This window comes from Heterocephalus glaber, unplaced genomic scaffold (genome assembly GCF_053883595.1).
Source record: "Heterocephalus glaber isolate CG9 unplaced genomic scaffold, H.glaber_assembly_v1.0 deba00000071, whole genome shotgun sequence".
In the NCBI taxonomy this organism is placed as follows: domain Eukaryota; kingdom Metazoa; phylum Chordata; class Mammalia; order Rodentia; family Bathyergidae; genus Heterocephalus; species Heterocephalus glaber.
Genome location: NW_028258137.1, coordinates 3258088 through 3273512, shown reverse-complemented (window position 1 = coordinate 3273512; position 15425 = coordinate 3258088). Strand labels below are relative to the sequence as shown.

At 50.0% G+C, this 15425-nt stretch overlaps 2 protein-coding genes and 1 pseudogene across 9 annotated transcripts in view; all 3 read left to right on the top strand.

Annotated features, from left to right (window-relative positions):
* The window catches only part of Wfdc1 (WAP four-disulfide core domain 1), a 30828-nt gene extending 25295 nt beyond the window's left edge, over positions 1–5533 (top strand). For 5 of the 8 annotated variants that reach the window (XM_087201420.1, XM_087201448.1, XM_087201515.1 and 2 more), the window contains 2 exons: positions 1658–1736; positions 4097–5533. In XM_087201420.1, the coding sequence (XP_087057546.1) occupies positions 1658–1736; positions 4097–4240 (223 nt within the window). In that variant the 3' untranslated portion in view covers positions 4241–5533. The remainder of the gene's footprint in view (positions 1–1657; positions 1737–4096) is intronic. The other 3 variants (XR_015447543.1, XR_015447542.1, XM_087201543.1) reach the window with 3 other exon arrangements.
* Positions 5534–11197: 5664 nt separating this feature from the next.
* On the top strand, positions 11198–12009 carry LOC101710291 (small ribosomal subunit protein eS27-like pseudogene; annotated as a pseudogene).
* Positions 12010–12684: 675 nt separating this feature from the next.
* The window catches only part of Klhdc4 (kelch domain containing 4), a 31551-nt gene continuing 28810 nt past the window's right edge, over positions 12685–15425 (top strand). Inside the window, exon 1 of the mRNA XM_087201282.1 lies at positions 12685–12875. Coding sequence (XP_087057408.1) covers positions 12777–12875 — 99 coding nt within the window. The 5' untranslated portion in view covers positions 12685–12776. The remainder of the gene's footprint in view (positions 12876–15425) is intronic.

The following is a 15425-nucleotide window of genomic DNA, read 5'->3' as shown; positions in this document are numbered from 1 at the left end:
CTGGGTCAGGGTAGAGTGTTGCTGTTTGCAGGCAGCCGTTACTGACCAAGAGAGATGGAATGAGACCTCGCTGGGTACCTTAGTAACTTCTGACCTCCCTCCCTCCTCTGGGCCTGTTAGGTAAAAACCCTTGAATTACAAGTTCTCGAGGATGCAGATCCTGAGCATTGGCCCAGGTGTGCCTAAGGGTACCTGAGGACCGGGCACGCGGTTCCTTCGTGCTTCTCGCTGCCTGCACCTCCATCCATGCCTGGGTAAGGTGTGCTTGGCGCCATGGGCCTGGTATAGATTCTTCCGATGTGACGCTGTCTAGTTTTCCACAGAAAATTAAAAGCGGAGTACCAGAGGAACTTGGGAAACTATAAAAAAGCATTTGTATTCTGATTACATATGTAAAACTTGAGATTTGCCGTTTACACCATTTTTGACTTAAACTCAGTGGGTTATTGATATTCACAGTGCTGTGCAGCCATCAGCGCTGTCCAGTTCCAAAACCTCATCTTCGCCCCACAGCAGCCCTGTCCCCATGAAGCAGTCACTGCTCGCTCCCCTGCTGCCAGCTCCAGTCCGATTTCCCTTGCTGTGGACTTCCTGTTCGGGGTGTTCCACAAAGGTGGGGCCGTGCCGTGTTCGTGTGTAGGGATCGCTGCTTCCGCCTGTCTGTTTCCCAGGTCGTCCGTGTTGCAACAGGGATCTGAGCCTGCTTCCTTCTTGGGGCTGGATGATCCATGTAGTGGATCCATTCCCGTCAGGGCTTGGGCGGCTTTCCCTTTATTGGCCGCTGTGAATCCTGCTGCGGTGAGCGTTGCTGGATGGGCATCTGTTTGTGTCTGGACCCAGGAGGAGAACCACAGACGCGTGGTGATTCTGGATTGAGCCATCTGAGCGGCTCCCGAGCTGTTTTCCATGGCAGCTGCACTCTTTCGTACTGGCTTTTACTGCTAAATTTCTCAGCCTATAGAATGTTCCGGTGCACAGTAAATCCCCAAGAGAAAATTGAGGCTTCAGATTGCCCCAGCTTACTTGACCGTGAAACCTGTTTATCCGTTGAGAAGCTGTCTTGGGAGGAGTGGTGTGGACACGCTGTGCACAGCCCTGCAGAGGATTCTGAGCGCAGGGCCCTTTCCAGTGTGGGCCTCGTAGTCCCTGCATCTTTTCCAGCTTTCTACTGAGATAGTCAGAGTGTGCGTGTTTTGACTTTTGTCCTGAGTGGGAAGTAAATGAAGTCAGTAACGTTTTCTAGATGGAGGGCTCCTGGCACACTGTTGAGGTACTTCCCAGGCAGGACCTTGGAGAACAGTTCTGACTGTGAAGTGAGCGACCAGACACCGAAAGCAGGATGGGGCTGGCGACTGGGCACGGAAGTCAGGGCTAGGCTCCTTCCCGCGGTGATGTCAGCGGCTGGCTAGGAGTGCGGCAGCCAGACCAGGGCTCTCCCTGGAGCACGAGCCTGGCATCGGGCTGGCGGCCAGCAGGTCGGGTCCAGGGTGGTGCCTGTGCTTCCGTCCTGAGGCCCAGGCCCTCTCTCTCGGGGTCTAGGGAAGGCCAGGCTCTGGTGACAGCCGTGCAGCGGGGAGGGGCCTGGTTCTCAGCGCCCTGGCGGGGCCTGGTGGGGCCTGCTGGGACCGTGCTCATCCGCTGTTCCTATCTCTCGCAGGTTGAATGCCTCCCTCTCCGCACATCCTGAGAAAGATGAGTTAATCCTTTTCGGAGGTGAATATTTCAATGGCCAAAAAGTAAAGTATATATTTTTTTCTCTTCCTCCCAACTTCCCAGGTGTCATTTGGAGTAAAGTTAGGTCACAGTATAAATGGCCGTTGGTCCTTTCCCTCCCCTCTCCTGTGTCCCACGTAGTGAGCCTCAGGCCCGATGTAGGGCATCTGAGTGTCCCCAGGACCCCTTGAGGGCTGAGTGACTGTGTTTCCCTGGTTCTGCAGGGTTAGGGTTAGGGTTAGGTCCCTTAGGGTTAGGGTTAGGATTAGGGTTAGGGTTAGGGTTAGGATTAGACCTGAACCCAGGGCTGCCATTGTCAAGACCCCGTAAGATGAGTGAGGACACAGGACAAGGTGCCGCTTAGAGCAGTCCGCCTGTCAAGGGAGGGTTGGGTGGAAACTGTGGGAGGGAAGAGAGAACCCAGAGGGCCAGAGGGAAGGAGCCGGCCGTGAGAGATGGCGAGATGAAGAGCAGTGACAGGAACGGCTGGGTCGTCCTCGGTCTCTGTAGCTCCCGTGTCCCGGCCTGGGTGACGTGAAGGAAGATGAGCACCTCGAGCACACTCGTGAGGGTCTCGTTACGTGGCGAGGGCGTGGGGTAGGGTGGCTGTGTCTTCACAAAGCTCCCCGTGAGTGAGGCTTCTGTCCCATCAGACAGGTCATTGTTCCTCCGTGGTCTGGGGTCAGCCGCTCAGCAGGCCCCAGTGTGTGCTCACCCCACACAAGGGCTGCACCTCCATCAGCCTGCAGGGGGCCTCCCTGCCTCCCAGCCAGTCTGTCTGTTGACCCGGAAGCAGTTACAGGGAACCAGGGCAGTGGTTGGATTGCGAGCTACATCCTCTCAGCTGGAAGAACATGACCCCAGACTACCTGGAGTACAAAATAGTGTAAGACAGAAGTATTAATTTCATTGAAACTCACAAGGAAAAGCAATGCGCCTCCTGTTGCTCATAATGGAATTCAGCATTGTTTTCATTTTTATATGTGGAATCTACACTTTACCTTGCACCATATTGATTTCACAGCCCACTGATTAAATCAGCTGGACATTTTAAAGGTTTTACTTTTGGACAATTAAATCATCTATGTTTTGGGGTTTTTTTTGGTACAGGGGATTGTCCTTGGGACCTTGCGCTTGCGAGGCAGGCAGGGGCACCACTGAGCTAAATCCCCAGGCCTAGCTTTTGTTTTTTAAGACAGGGTTGCTCTCTGTAGTTCAGACTGGCCCATAAGCCATGGTGAAACTCATGCCTCAGCCTCCCGAGTGCTGGATTACAGGCATGCGCTAGCACGTCCAGCTGCTTTGGGTCAGTTATTTTCATTAAGGACAACCTCAAAATAAAAGCCTTTAGTCTCAGCCCTTTGAAGCAGGTATGATGAGGTTTGAAAATAGCAACTCAGAAAATGCTGTCTGCATTACTGTGTTGTGCCACTCTGCACACTCAGCTCAAGGACTGAGAACACACTTTCCCAAAGAGCCTGCCAAGCTAGGAAAACAGAGGGAGAGAGGATGGTGAAGTATATTGTCACGTCCTCCCTGCAGCGGTTTGTAGGTCTAGTTAGGAAGCATTAGAAAGGACCTTGGGCTGCAGCCACACTCACTGCCCGCCCTTGTCTCCTTCCATTCTGAGCGACGCCTTTTTCTGTTCTTCCTTGACCCGCTTTGGAATAACCCTTCTCTCCAGCCTTGGCACCCTCATTCCCATCCCTCCACGTGGTCCACTTGGCCATGGTGAGGTTGAGGCCTCAGATTGGAGCCTCTGCCCCTTCCACGGTGATTTTATGGAAAGGGCCTGGGGCCTGGCTCTAGGGCCGGGACTGTCAGAGGCCTGTGTGACCTCACCTAGCGCTCACCTTTCTGCCCTGTCCTGTGCCTCGGTGTGTCCTCTAGTAAATGCGGGGCCGGCCGAGGGTGGTGTCTGATGTTTCTGCTGAATGTTCCCACTGCCCACGCTCCCATCCCCTCATCCGGGGTGCGGAGTCACAGAGGGTGTGTTTCTCATGGAAGCAGCCTCTCCTGCCTGCAGCAATCTCTTCCTGAGCGTGTGTCACTGCGGCCACGGTCACCCCTGCCCGAGACGTGTGAAAGGTTCTCACTGTGGTCACCAGAGAGGATCAGGAGGAAGCGACTGATGTCACCAGCTGCTGGTGGGGCAGCCAGGGCCCTGAGCCCTGCACCAGGGCGAGACTGCAAGATCAGGAGGGTTTCCTCTGCCCTGTGGAGGTGGCCTTCCCCTCCAGGCAGCCTGAGCCCCAGCCCTCAGCACTCTCTACCCCAGAGCTCAGGGGGCCTCTGGTCTGTGTCACCACTGAGCAGTACCTCCAGGCCCGCCTGTCCACAGGACCTGACCGAGACTCTCCTTTCATTTCTCTCTCCCTCTCAGGTCCCACGTACTGCTGGAGTCAGGAAAGGTACTGTTGATTTAAGAAGATTCATCACTTTAAGGAGATTCTCGTCACTTTATAGTGACGTCTGCAACAACATACCAGCCACATCGTCATCAGAACCCAGGAGCGATGCTTTGTGAGAACTGGATTCTTAACCAGGGACTGCAGTTGATTTTTATTCCAAAGGCCAGTTTCTATTTTTCAAAGTCACACTCCCTCCAAGTCCACATGTGACATAGACTCCAGAAGCCAGAGGCCTAGATCCAGTTTGTCTCTTTGAATTTCAACTTTATTCCTAAGTTAGGTTAACAAGAATTATTAGAATGATATTGTCTCTAAAATCTACTTAAAAATTCAGTTTTATAGTCTTTATTTTATGATCATTTTGGTAGATAAGGATCTAAATTAACAAAAGCTTTCTTATTTGGTAGTTCTACTAGTCTGAACTCCAGGTGCTTTTAGGCACATTGTACCATATGTAGTAGATTGTATTTGTCCTAGTTTTTTGTTCTCTTTGCATGTGTGTTTTGTTTGATATTTCAGAAGTATTATATAGCTCAGGTCTCACATTGCCCTAAGCATATATTTACACCTTTAGTCCCCTTTTTTCACAAATCTCATATTATATTATATTCTACCTCATATTATGTATATATTCTACACTTGATTTTAGCCAAAAGGCCGAGAAGCGCTGTATATATATTCTAAATGTTCGGCTGTGTTTACCATATGTAGTAGATTGTGTTCCTCACAGTTCTTTCTCCGTGCTGCTTGTGTTTTGGAATGCAGGAAGGATCAGAGGGCTTGAGATTCACGGCGCCCTAAGACCCGTGTTTTCTTTCATTTGACAAGTGTGTCATAGTTACTTTGACAGTTTTACATCATATCTCTCAACTTGAGGCAGCACCTTGGCAGCACTTATTTTCCTTCTTTCTACCCAGTTACCTGCCATTTATAGTGTTATTTCCGCCCAGGCATACATACCCCAGTTACACACCATTTCTCCTACCTGTCTACACCACTGTTTTTCTTGAGATCCAGATGTAATGTATCACTGCTCACCCTCTCTTCAACATCGATTGTCCTCAGTTCTATCTACTTAGTGGGTGAAATTGATCTGTAAGCATTGTCACGATGGAATCGAGTGGCTGTCGGTTCTGCATTATTGTTATACTCTATCCACTGCCTCGACACAGAAAGTGTGAAGGATAGGAGGTCTTTCCAAAAATGATTTTTTGAGTGTTTAGAAAATATTTTTGTGCTTTTTGGGAGAGGTGTGCTGCATCTGTTTTCTGGGCTTCATTTTTGTTCTACCCAGCACAAATTGCTACCAGTTGTTAGTATTTCATTGTAAGTCAGTGTTGAAAAATGCCCATTTGTTGTTTAATTTTGTTTCTTTGAAACAGTATTCCAATAAAATCTGCCAACTGAGATCAGGTGGTGATGTCTTTAATGCCTGCTATAATACGCAGTTTCCTCCACAGTTTCTTTTCCTTCTCTCTCCATCTCACCCTGTCCCAAATTGTCATTTCTGTGTTTCTCGGCTGCATTTTCATGAGTCTGACGTTTGTCCATCGTATTCCTGGGTGTGTTGTCCAGATGCTTCTGTCCTGTGTCCTTGCTGTCATTTGGTGGTGGCCCCTGGAGCCCTGACTGGGCAGCAGGAACAGAGTGCAAGCCACCTATGGAAGCACAAACTTCGTAGTAGCCACATTTTATAGTCTAAGAAATGCAGCACAGAACAACATAAAAATAATCTTTCTCACGCCTTACAAATTATAGCAAAACACAATGGTGTAAAGTGTACACATTTAAAAGAGATTTTTGAGCCAGGGATTTAGCTCAGTGGTTCTTCTGCCTGCCTCCCAAATGGAAGGTCCTGAGTTCGATCCCCGATACCAAAAAAAAAAAAGATTTTTAATGTCACTGCAATTTAAAGTTTCTAGTCAGGTGAGCTCTAAGTTCAGCAAACCTGAAAATTCACTTCTGTATCCCATAGCCATGTTTCCCTCAGCAGGCTTGTGTGCCAGAAGCTACTCTGTCAGAGTGAAGCTGGAACAGTTTCTGTGGTGGACTGTGGTGGACTTATGTGGACTGCAAATAATGGATCCTCTCCCTTCTCATGACAGCAGCAGGAGGGTTCTGTGGTGTGAGGATGTGACTCATGCCTGCTGCAGAGACTGACGTGCGGTGGAGGAAAGGAGTCGGGTTGGGGCCGTGGCCATGCCCCCACTGAGAACCTTACAGGGCATGTGGACCTGTCGGGTGCAGGGACAGGCCAAGAGGAAGCCACGCTGCCTTCGCCGTGGGCTAGTGGAGAGAGGAAGGGTAAGCAGACTGCAGCCTGTTCTCCACCTCAGAGTTGTTTCCAAAACAGTGCAGAAGTAAAGGTGCAAGGAAAGAGTCCTGAGTGGGGGAGGACAGCAGAAGTAGTGAAAGGGAAGGGTTCCGTGGCTGAGGAGGAGGCTTACGGCCACCCTGCCCTGCACCCTCGCTGCTCCTCTGCCTGGAGCACAGAACTCACACCTGGAAGGGGGCAGAGTGTGCTCAGGTCAGGGCCTGGAGTAGTGACTGTCCAGGCTGCTCTGGAGCACCAGGCCTGTCTCAGTCAGCAAAAGGAAAAATGATGGCTGCTTTGTTGGCATGGGAGCCACTGGCTACTTGTGTCCAGCGGAGCCTTTTGTATAACAATTTTTTAAAAAATTCATCACTCATATTTTCCTATCAGGCAGGGAAAGCAGGCCCCCAATCTGATGCTTTCCTGATTCATCTTAGCTAAATGACCAGTTTCATCACTAGCATGAGCTCCCTTTTACACAACACTGGAAGAGGTTTAGATGTGATCTCTCCGTGTTTCAAAGTTGTCTTTCCTGCAGTTTTCAGTAACATTCCTGGTCTCCACGTGTAAAGTCTCCAGAATCACCGTGCACCTGCGCATTTCCAGCAGCACCTGAAACCTTCTTCCCTCCTCTCCCATCACCCTGTTGCAAAGCTGCCTCCACATCCTTTGCCTTTCACATCCCACCTCTCGGCAGCTCAGCCCATGTTAGGGTTTGCAGAGAGACAGAACCCATGCATAGCAAAGAAGGAATTTCGCTTCTGAGAGGATGGAGACTGCGGTTACCATGGACAAAGCTGGAGCTGAGGACAGGAAAGTGCAGTTCCATTCAGAGGCTAAAGGCAGAAAGAGCCACTGCCCAGCACATCCGGAAGCCTGGGGACACCTTATTCCCTACAGCCCTGCTGATGCTGTGCAGGCTGCTCCTGCACCTCCGCCCACATCCGGCCACCCTCAGCTCCCTCCCACCCCACACAACTGGCCAGTGGGCGAGCACTGCCCGGGGTTGGGGCACAATGCCACAATCCCTTCCCTTCCAGGGACACCCAGGTCCATGGCAGGATAAACAGGCAGCTTTCAAACCTTACCGCGGATAGGATGATCAGCAGTGCTATGATCAAGGACACACAGTAGATCAGGAAATCTAGGAAAGATGGGTGCACGCAGACACCAAGAACCTGAAGGGACCAACAGTGAGCTACAAGGTTGAACCAACGTGTAAAAGTCTCCCTGCGAAGCAAGGCCCAGGACAGGATGAAACCGCACTGAATTCTACAAACCATGTGCAGAGGAGCTGTCTGCAGTCCTTAAACTTCTCCCAGAAATGGAAAAGCAGGGAGCTCTGCCCAAATCACCTGCCCTTCATAGCTCAGTCTCCGAGCAAAAACCTCCTCTCCAATCTGCACTCCCCACGGAGTCCCAGACCCCACTCCCCTCAAGCGTTAGCAGTGTCCAGACCCCTCAAGTGGGATGTGCACGGGAGGATGGGGAGTCTCTGTGCCCCAGAAGTGTCAAACCACAGGGCAGGGCTCAGAGGGCCGTTGATCCGGGCATCGTGCCTGCCAGTGGTTCCCAGACCCACATCTGAAAGACGCCCACTTTCTGAGTCCGAAAGGCTGCACAGTTGCTTCCCCAAGTGTGGCCTGTGGTGAGGACCGAGGGCTCCCCTGTCTCTCTAGCATCTGCGGCAGCTGTGGGTCCTCGGACTTGGACTTGAAGGCGGTGTGGCACCGCTGGCGGTCTTTCTGGCCTCTCCCGGGGCATCTGCGCTGCAGCCGGCGCCACACTGTGCCTCCCTTGTCCACGAGGGGGCGGCAGGGGACCTATCACCGAGGAGCCCCGTGCCAGGGGTTCAGGTTGGCTGGTTTGCGGTCGGGGCGGTGAGCAGTCCCCTGGCCATTCCGCAGTGGCCAATCCTGTGATCTGGGCACTCTGGAGGCTGAGCCCAGGCTGGGGACTCAGGGAGACTTTGACTCAAAGTGGTGGGGCGGCTTGGAATGTGGCTCCCTGCTAAGGCCCCGACCTCATTTCCCAGGACCTCGGGAGAAAAAGTGAGGAAAAGAAAATAGGAAAGACATCGGCGATTGTGCAGGGATGGGGCATAGGCGGAAGAAAGGATTGCAGAGGAGCATGAGGAGACTGCAGGCTGACAGAGTTGTTCATTTTGTGACTGTGGTGATGGTTACCTGGCTGTACACACCCACTATCAATACACATTAAACCAACCCTTTATTATTTTAATTAGAAGAAAATCGCATGTAGCTCTATGCCAAGATATTTGAAAAATCTCTATTAAAAAGACAGCCCATCTATCTACCCAGGGGTGCACAGGCTTCCAGTTTAGAACTTCAAGGCTGAAACTGCTCTGTGCTTTTCTCCTCCACTCTTCACACAGGGCAGTGGCCAACTGGCAGTCATTCCTGCTCCCCACAGTCCACCCCACCAGCCTCCCTACATGTACACACATAAAATGTATGCCATTTATCAAATTTAAACAATAAGTAGGTAAACCCATAACGATATTTTAAATTTCAATATCCTCTCTGGAATTGATTCAAAGACGAAGAAATAATTCAATAAGGTTTCAGAAGGCTATAGAAAGTGTAGACAGCATTACTCACCAGCTGGACCCAGTGACCCCTGTTGAATGCCACCCACCCCGGCAGTGAAAGGATCACATTCACTCCAGAGGCACATGGGCCATGCCCCAGGACCATGTGCTAGATGACAAATCCGCCTCAGTAAGTCTAAGGGACCGAAACCCCGGACAGCATGTGCTCCAACCACAAGAGAATTAAACTACAAATAAGTAACAAAAAGATCACCAGATATTCAGAAATTTACACCCCAAAGAGGACAGAACTCTGCTTTCAGCCACTATGAAACAGTGAGGCTGGATTTACTTTTCACCCTTAAACAACTAGGAGATTGGATGAAATATATGAAACAATGGTTTTGGTTTTATATTTCTCCTTCTCTCTCACCCTTCCATTCACCCTCTTTCTTCCTTCCTTTCTTTCTTATATACCTTATTTAATTCCAGGAAGTACTTGGGTCTTTATATCATGTGGCCGAGTCTAGTGTCAAACTTTGTAGCCTTCAATTAATGTGGTTAAATGATTTTCTGCCAGCTTAACATCATGACCTCAATAGGCAGCACATAAAGTCTCTAAAACTTGTATTTTGCTTTTTACATTTCTAAGCTTTATCATTATTTTTGTTGTTTGCTTTTGGTACTGGGAATTGAACTCGGGACCTTGTGCTTGCTCGGCAGGTGCTGGAACCACTGAGCTAAATCCCCAGCCCGCTTTATCATTATTTTTCTTGATTCTCCCAAGAATTCTGTGCCTTATCATTCTATTTTTCCAGGCAGGAAATGTACAAAAACTTTTTTTCATCTACACTGTATCTGGTGATTCTTCCAACACGTTATTTGTGGTGAAGGCAGCAGAGGGCGCCCGACAACGGCTAAGATGGTCTAAAAGTGACATCACATTTAAGATAATCATTAAATTTTCAAAAATGTAAAAAAAAAAAAATCTCAAAAATGTGATTTTCACTAAAATAGGACCCTGTACTTAATCTTTTTACTATTTTAGGTTGCTGATCTCACTTTGGATGTTCTGTTCCATTTCTTCCGCAGTAATTAGAATTTCAATCTCACGTAAATCACCATGACATGTAATCTCAGAGTCTGCCACTTTGGCTTCAAGATTCTTCCAGATAATAAAAGTATTAGACCCTGGCTCTCCCAGACCATTCTAAATCTTCAATGGGGAATACTCTGTGCTTTTCGAAGGCCTTAAGTGGGGACCTGTTACCTACTGGGAATAGAAGTTCTGTGACCGATGAGCTATTTTGCTTCAAGTGCACTGCCTGCGGGTTACTCAGAATTCTCAGAGAAGTATGAAAGGATTAGGCACATTGTTAGAGTACAGGGACATAGGAGAAATATAACTCCCAACCTGTTAATGTCAAATGTACAGAGTTCATGGTCCCATGACACCGAAGAATGAAGTTGTGAACCTAAAGAAGAAACTAGGAGAGTTTTGTTTGAAATAAGGAGAGAGGAATAGCTCCTCAATTTCCAGGAGGGGTCCTGAGTGGGTGGCCACAGAGGCTCTTTGTCAGGAGTAATTTCTACAGCAAAGTCACAGTGTGGGTACAACTCGGATCAAACTACAATCAACCTATAGGATTACTAGTATAGCCACTTAACTAATATTGTTCCAATAGGGAAACAAGGTATGTAGCAAGGGTACATGGAAAGAACAAAAGCATTTTGGGGAAGGGATGGGTCCGGATCCTCTGGTCACTTACCTGGGGTGACTAATGCCTATCTGGACATCCTGGACCAGGTGGTACTGATTACATTACCTCAAGTTACTGTTTATCCCATTGGGTTAGACCTGGCCATAGGCGTGGCCATTGCATCTTTATCTTGAGCCCTGGCCTTCACATGCACCTCCGGCCACAATTCTGATGTCTTTACTTTTGTGCTGATTTTCTTGAGAACCCAGTCCCTCTCTGACTGTGCATTAATTTTTATCTAACATAACTGCCTATAATAACAGCACACAGAAGGGATATAACTATTCCCCCTGGGCAACAGTGAGGATTTACCTTTCGTGCCTCATCATAGATGACTGCGTCTGGAGGCTCAGGCCAGGTTTCCGTGAAATTCTCCAGCTCCTTCTGATCAGATTTGAACTTTTTTCTACCATCCCATATCGTCTACAAGCAGTGTTGGAGATCATGACAGCCTTGATCCAATTCTACCTTTTTCCCTAATTTTCCCCAAATTTCATGTTTCTTCTTAAAGAACCAGGTTTATGGATTGACTTGGAGTTGGTTGGAAAATCCTTTCTCCTTGGCTTTTCTGTGGTTAGAAACCAGTAGACTAGAACCTCACTCTTTCTTTCTCTCTCTTTCCCTGAAGCAATTCCTTTATTTTTTTATTTTTAAATTGTTTTATTGGTACATTTTAGGTATACGTTTACTTTTATCATTGGGTGCTTGTACCTGTACATGATGTATCTTGGTTCTTATTTTTTTCCCCATTACCTGTGCGCCCGTCACCACCCCCCCTTCCCTAATTACATAGATTTCGTTTCCATTTTTTTTTCTTTTCTCATAATTTTTCCTTTCCCTTCTTCCCTTTCCCCTTTCCTTCCCACCATCCCTAAGCCTTTGGACCTTTTCCTCTTTCAAATTATCAATTATTCGTTTTAATCATTTTAATCCTTATTTACACTTTCTGAAGCAATTTCTTTCAAAGGGAAAGTCCTGGCTTTCCAGAGGTGATGACCTCCGCATGACTTGAACATGTCTCTTGAAAAAGATCTCCTTCACCCCTCTCTGAAGAGGAAGCACAAGAAGGAACGCCTGGTGCAGAGCCCCAATTCCTACTTCACGGGTGTGAAGTGCCCAAGACGCTGTAAAATCATCACAGTCTTCAGCCATGCACAGACGGTAGTTCTGTGTGTTGGCTGCTCCACTGTCCTCTGTCAGCCTACAGGAGGAAAAGCAAAGCTTGCTGAAGGATGTTCCTTTAGGAGGAAGCAGCACTAACAGTACCCTGAATAAACGTGAATGGGAAGCCATTTCAATAAACACATTTTGTATTTAAAGAGAAAAGTCGGGGTCCTTTGGGATTTCACAAAGAACCGAGATCACTTCCTGATTTATGCTTATTCCTCTGCCAAACGTTTGCGTGTCCTCGTCACATTTCCTTGGTTACAAGCTGATAACTGAGTAATTAAAGGATCTTTACTGTGCTCTTTCAAACCATAGCGTTGCCACTTCCACGCTGCCTCTTGTTACAGAATTTGCCCCAGGAGCGTGACTGCAGTTGAAGGGTGACACCACCAGCCCTGGTTTATCGGAAGAGACACAAATGTCCTCGGAGTTAGGACAGCTGCGCGCTGAGACACATAGAATGGCAAGGGCTGCTTCCTTGTTTAGCTCAACACCCTTGGTACTGAACAGTACCTGGCACATTTTATATGGCTGGGGAAGGGACTGTCTCAACTCAAGGTCTGCTATCCAAATGGACGTGCATGAACCTTTTCAGGGGAATGAGGCCGAAGCATTCATCTGATCAGATCCATGAGAAAAGAAAGTGGCTGACTGGAGTCATCCCATAGCGCCAAGTCCCATCCTATGCCTCTGCCACACTAGGGGGTCCGGAAAAGAACCAGTCAGGCGAGCCGGAAGCCGACCTGGACCTGTCGGAAGTGACGCGCTTTACCCGCGCCGGGCTGCGCCCTGCCAGCACGCGATTCCGGCCCGCGAGCCACTTTCTTGAGGTGTCTGGGCGCAGACTCTCGCCCGGCGCAATGGGCAAGAAGGGTAAAGAGAAGAAGAAGGGCCGCGGTGCGGAGAAAACGGCCGCCAAGATGGAGAAGAAGGTGTCTAAGCGTTCGCGGAAGGAGGAGGTGAGCGGGCCCCGGGGTGCAACTGGACGTCACGGCGGGGTGGCCTCGGGGCGGGGGAAGCGGGAGCCGGGAGGACGCGGGCGCGGGGAGCTGCAGCCGGCCCGGACCGCGCACTTCCACCCCTGCCGGGCCGCCACGGCTCCGCGCTCCGCGTGTTCCTGGCCGCGCTCGCCTCAGCCCCCCGCGCCTCGGGAAGCGCAGCCCCATTACCGCGCGGGCTTTCCCTGACCTGCATCCGGGCGCTTCTGAGCCTTCTGCTAACTCGCTCCCTTCCGCTGTGAGGCAGGGTGGCGGGACGGGTTAGTGTGGAGGCCCTGGGGGTGAGTCTCGCTCCTCGCGAGGCGCGCGGTTCGGGCAGAAGGCCGTGAACCCTCTGAGCCTCTGTGAAGAGGGAAGGAGCCGTCGCGGCATCCCGGAGGAGTGAGCGTCCCGTGGGTTAATAACCGAGGAAGCCACTGGAACAGTTGCTGGTGACCCCACTGTCCCGTCTTCATTCCCTTCTCTCCCTTCTCGCTGCAGACCTGCGGGTGTCTCAGTGCTGGCCTGGGGGTTGGGTGTGGTGCTTTCTGTGGCGGCGGCTGCTACGGGCCTCCCTCACCCGGGGATCGTGATGGCCAGCGTGTATTGAGGGTTTTCTTTGTGTGGGACACTGCTGTCTGGGCTTTCAGCCGCACAACAGTGAGAGTTAGGTGGAGTTGCCAGTCCCATTGGGCAGAGGAAGGCAGAGACTGACAGATTACACAGCTCGGAGTTGCAGAGCCGTGATGTCGATGTCGTGTGGCGTTGGGTCTGACCAGATGTTCCCCACCCAGGGCTCTTGGCCACATTCCTTTGCCCGCTTTCTTCTGAAGGTGCTCTTTTCTCCTTTTCCTTATCTGTCAAATAATGGGGTTGGACTTTTTCTTTGAACTCTTTGAACTCACTTCAGGCTCTAACCTTCTAAGGTTCTTGACCAGTTAAGAGCACAGACGCTGCAGCCAGAGAGTCTGTGTTTGAATCTCACCTCCACCACAACTAGCTGGGTGACCTCAGAGGAGCAAGTCCTGCTGCATGGTGGGTGGCACAGGAAGTCAGTTCAGCTGTGTGGCATCCTTACAACAGTGCTTGGCCCAAAGAAAGCACTCAGCAACTAAATGTGAACTGTCATTTTTCCTTATCTTCACAACTCCCAGTAGGGCCTGGTTCTTAGGATCTTACCAGTGGCTTCCTCAAAGAAAGTGAGTCTGGCCTGGGACCTTGCACACTATCTTGATTCATTCTAAAAACAAACCTTTAAGTTTGCTGGTGGTCTGATTAGGTGCTTGTTCTTGTGCTGGCTCAATCTCTCTCCATGTTTTGAGACAGGGTCTCACTGTACCACAGGATGACTGGAGGCAATCCTCCTGCCTCAGCCTATTGAATGCTGGGATTACAGCCGTGTACCGCCACATCCATTAGGAAGCACAAGGAATCTTGGAGTCAGCTGGGAATCTTGCTACCACAGAGTCACCTGATTGACAGCTTCTCTCTGTCCAGTCCTCAGGTGCCTCCAGGACACTGCTCCAGCCACACCACATTTATCCTGGTTTTTCAAATGTTCCAAATTCTTTGTTCTTATGGTCATTGTTTCTGCCCCAGTCACCTTGCTTGTGAGTAGCTTCTTTTTATCTTTCAGCTTAGTGTCACCTGAGAGAGGCTGTCACCCACCAGGACACTTGTATCATGCAGGCCCTGCTGCTTCTCTACCTCCCTGCTGGTGATTATGAGGCTTCCCCAAGGTCAGGGTGACCACGTTAGAGTAGTAGAGCAAAGTGTCCTCAGTGCACAGTTGTTGTAGTCTGGTGAGGTTGGTTCACTGTGGAGGACACAGAAGAGGGCTGCTGGGCTAACTGGCAGGAAGTGGGAGAGATGACAGTTGAGGGTGCTGAGTGTGTCCTCCCAGTAAGTGACAGCTGGCACTGCCCTTCCCCTTTGCGATCACCGTCTGTATGCGGGAAGTGCCAATGGAGCCTGCCCCCAACAGGAGACACAGTGGGACTCCTTGTCCTTCTGTGAGTGGGTTAGCTGTAGGCATGGTCTTGTGGTGGGTGGCAGTGCCAGCTGTGTGCCAGGACCAATACAGTTGCTCCCTTCCCCTGCTGCTCCTCATTCCAGCCCACTGTGTCCTCCTCCTCATCTTGCAGTAGTTCCTCCTCCAGGTCTTTCCATAAAGGTCTATTTCTGCAGTAATAGGTCTTGAGTATGCTGTGGAGTGTGCTGTGTGTTAGGTTGTGATGGTCCATGGGACGGCCATCAGGTGACCACCACGTGGCAGGAGCGGGATGATGGGCACCTCTGTGTGTTTCTGTGAGCACATCCTTTGGTAGAGCCACTTGGGGTGCCAGTGTGTCCATTCCTAGGAAAGTGGATGCTGCAGTGCAGCAGTCTCATCTAGAGAATACTCAGAAAACCATCTCCACAAGGAGACAGACACAAGAATGGCTGTAGTAATATTGCTTATTAAAAGAACAACAAAAGTGGAATTAACCCAGATGGTCCAGCAAGAAGGTGGATAAATAGGCTGTGATGGAG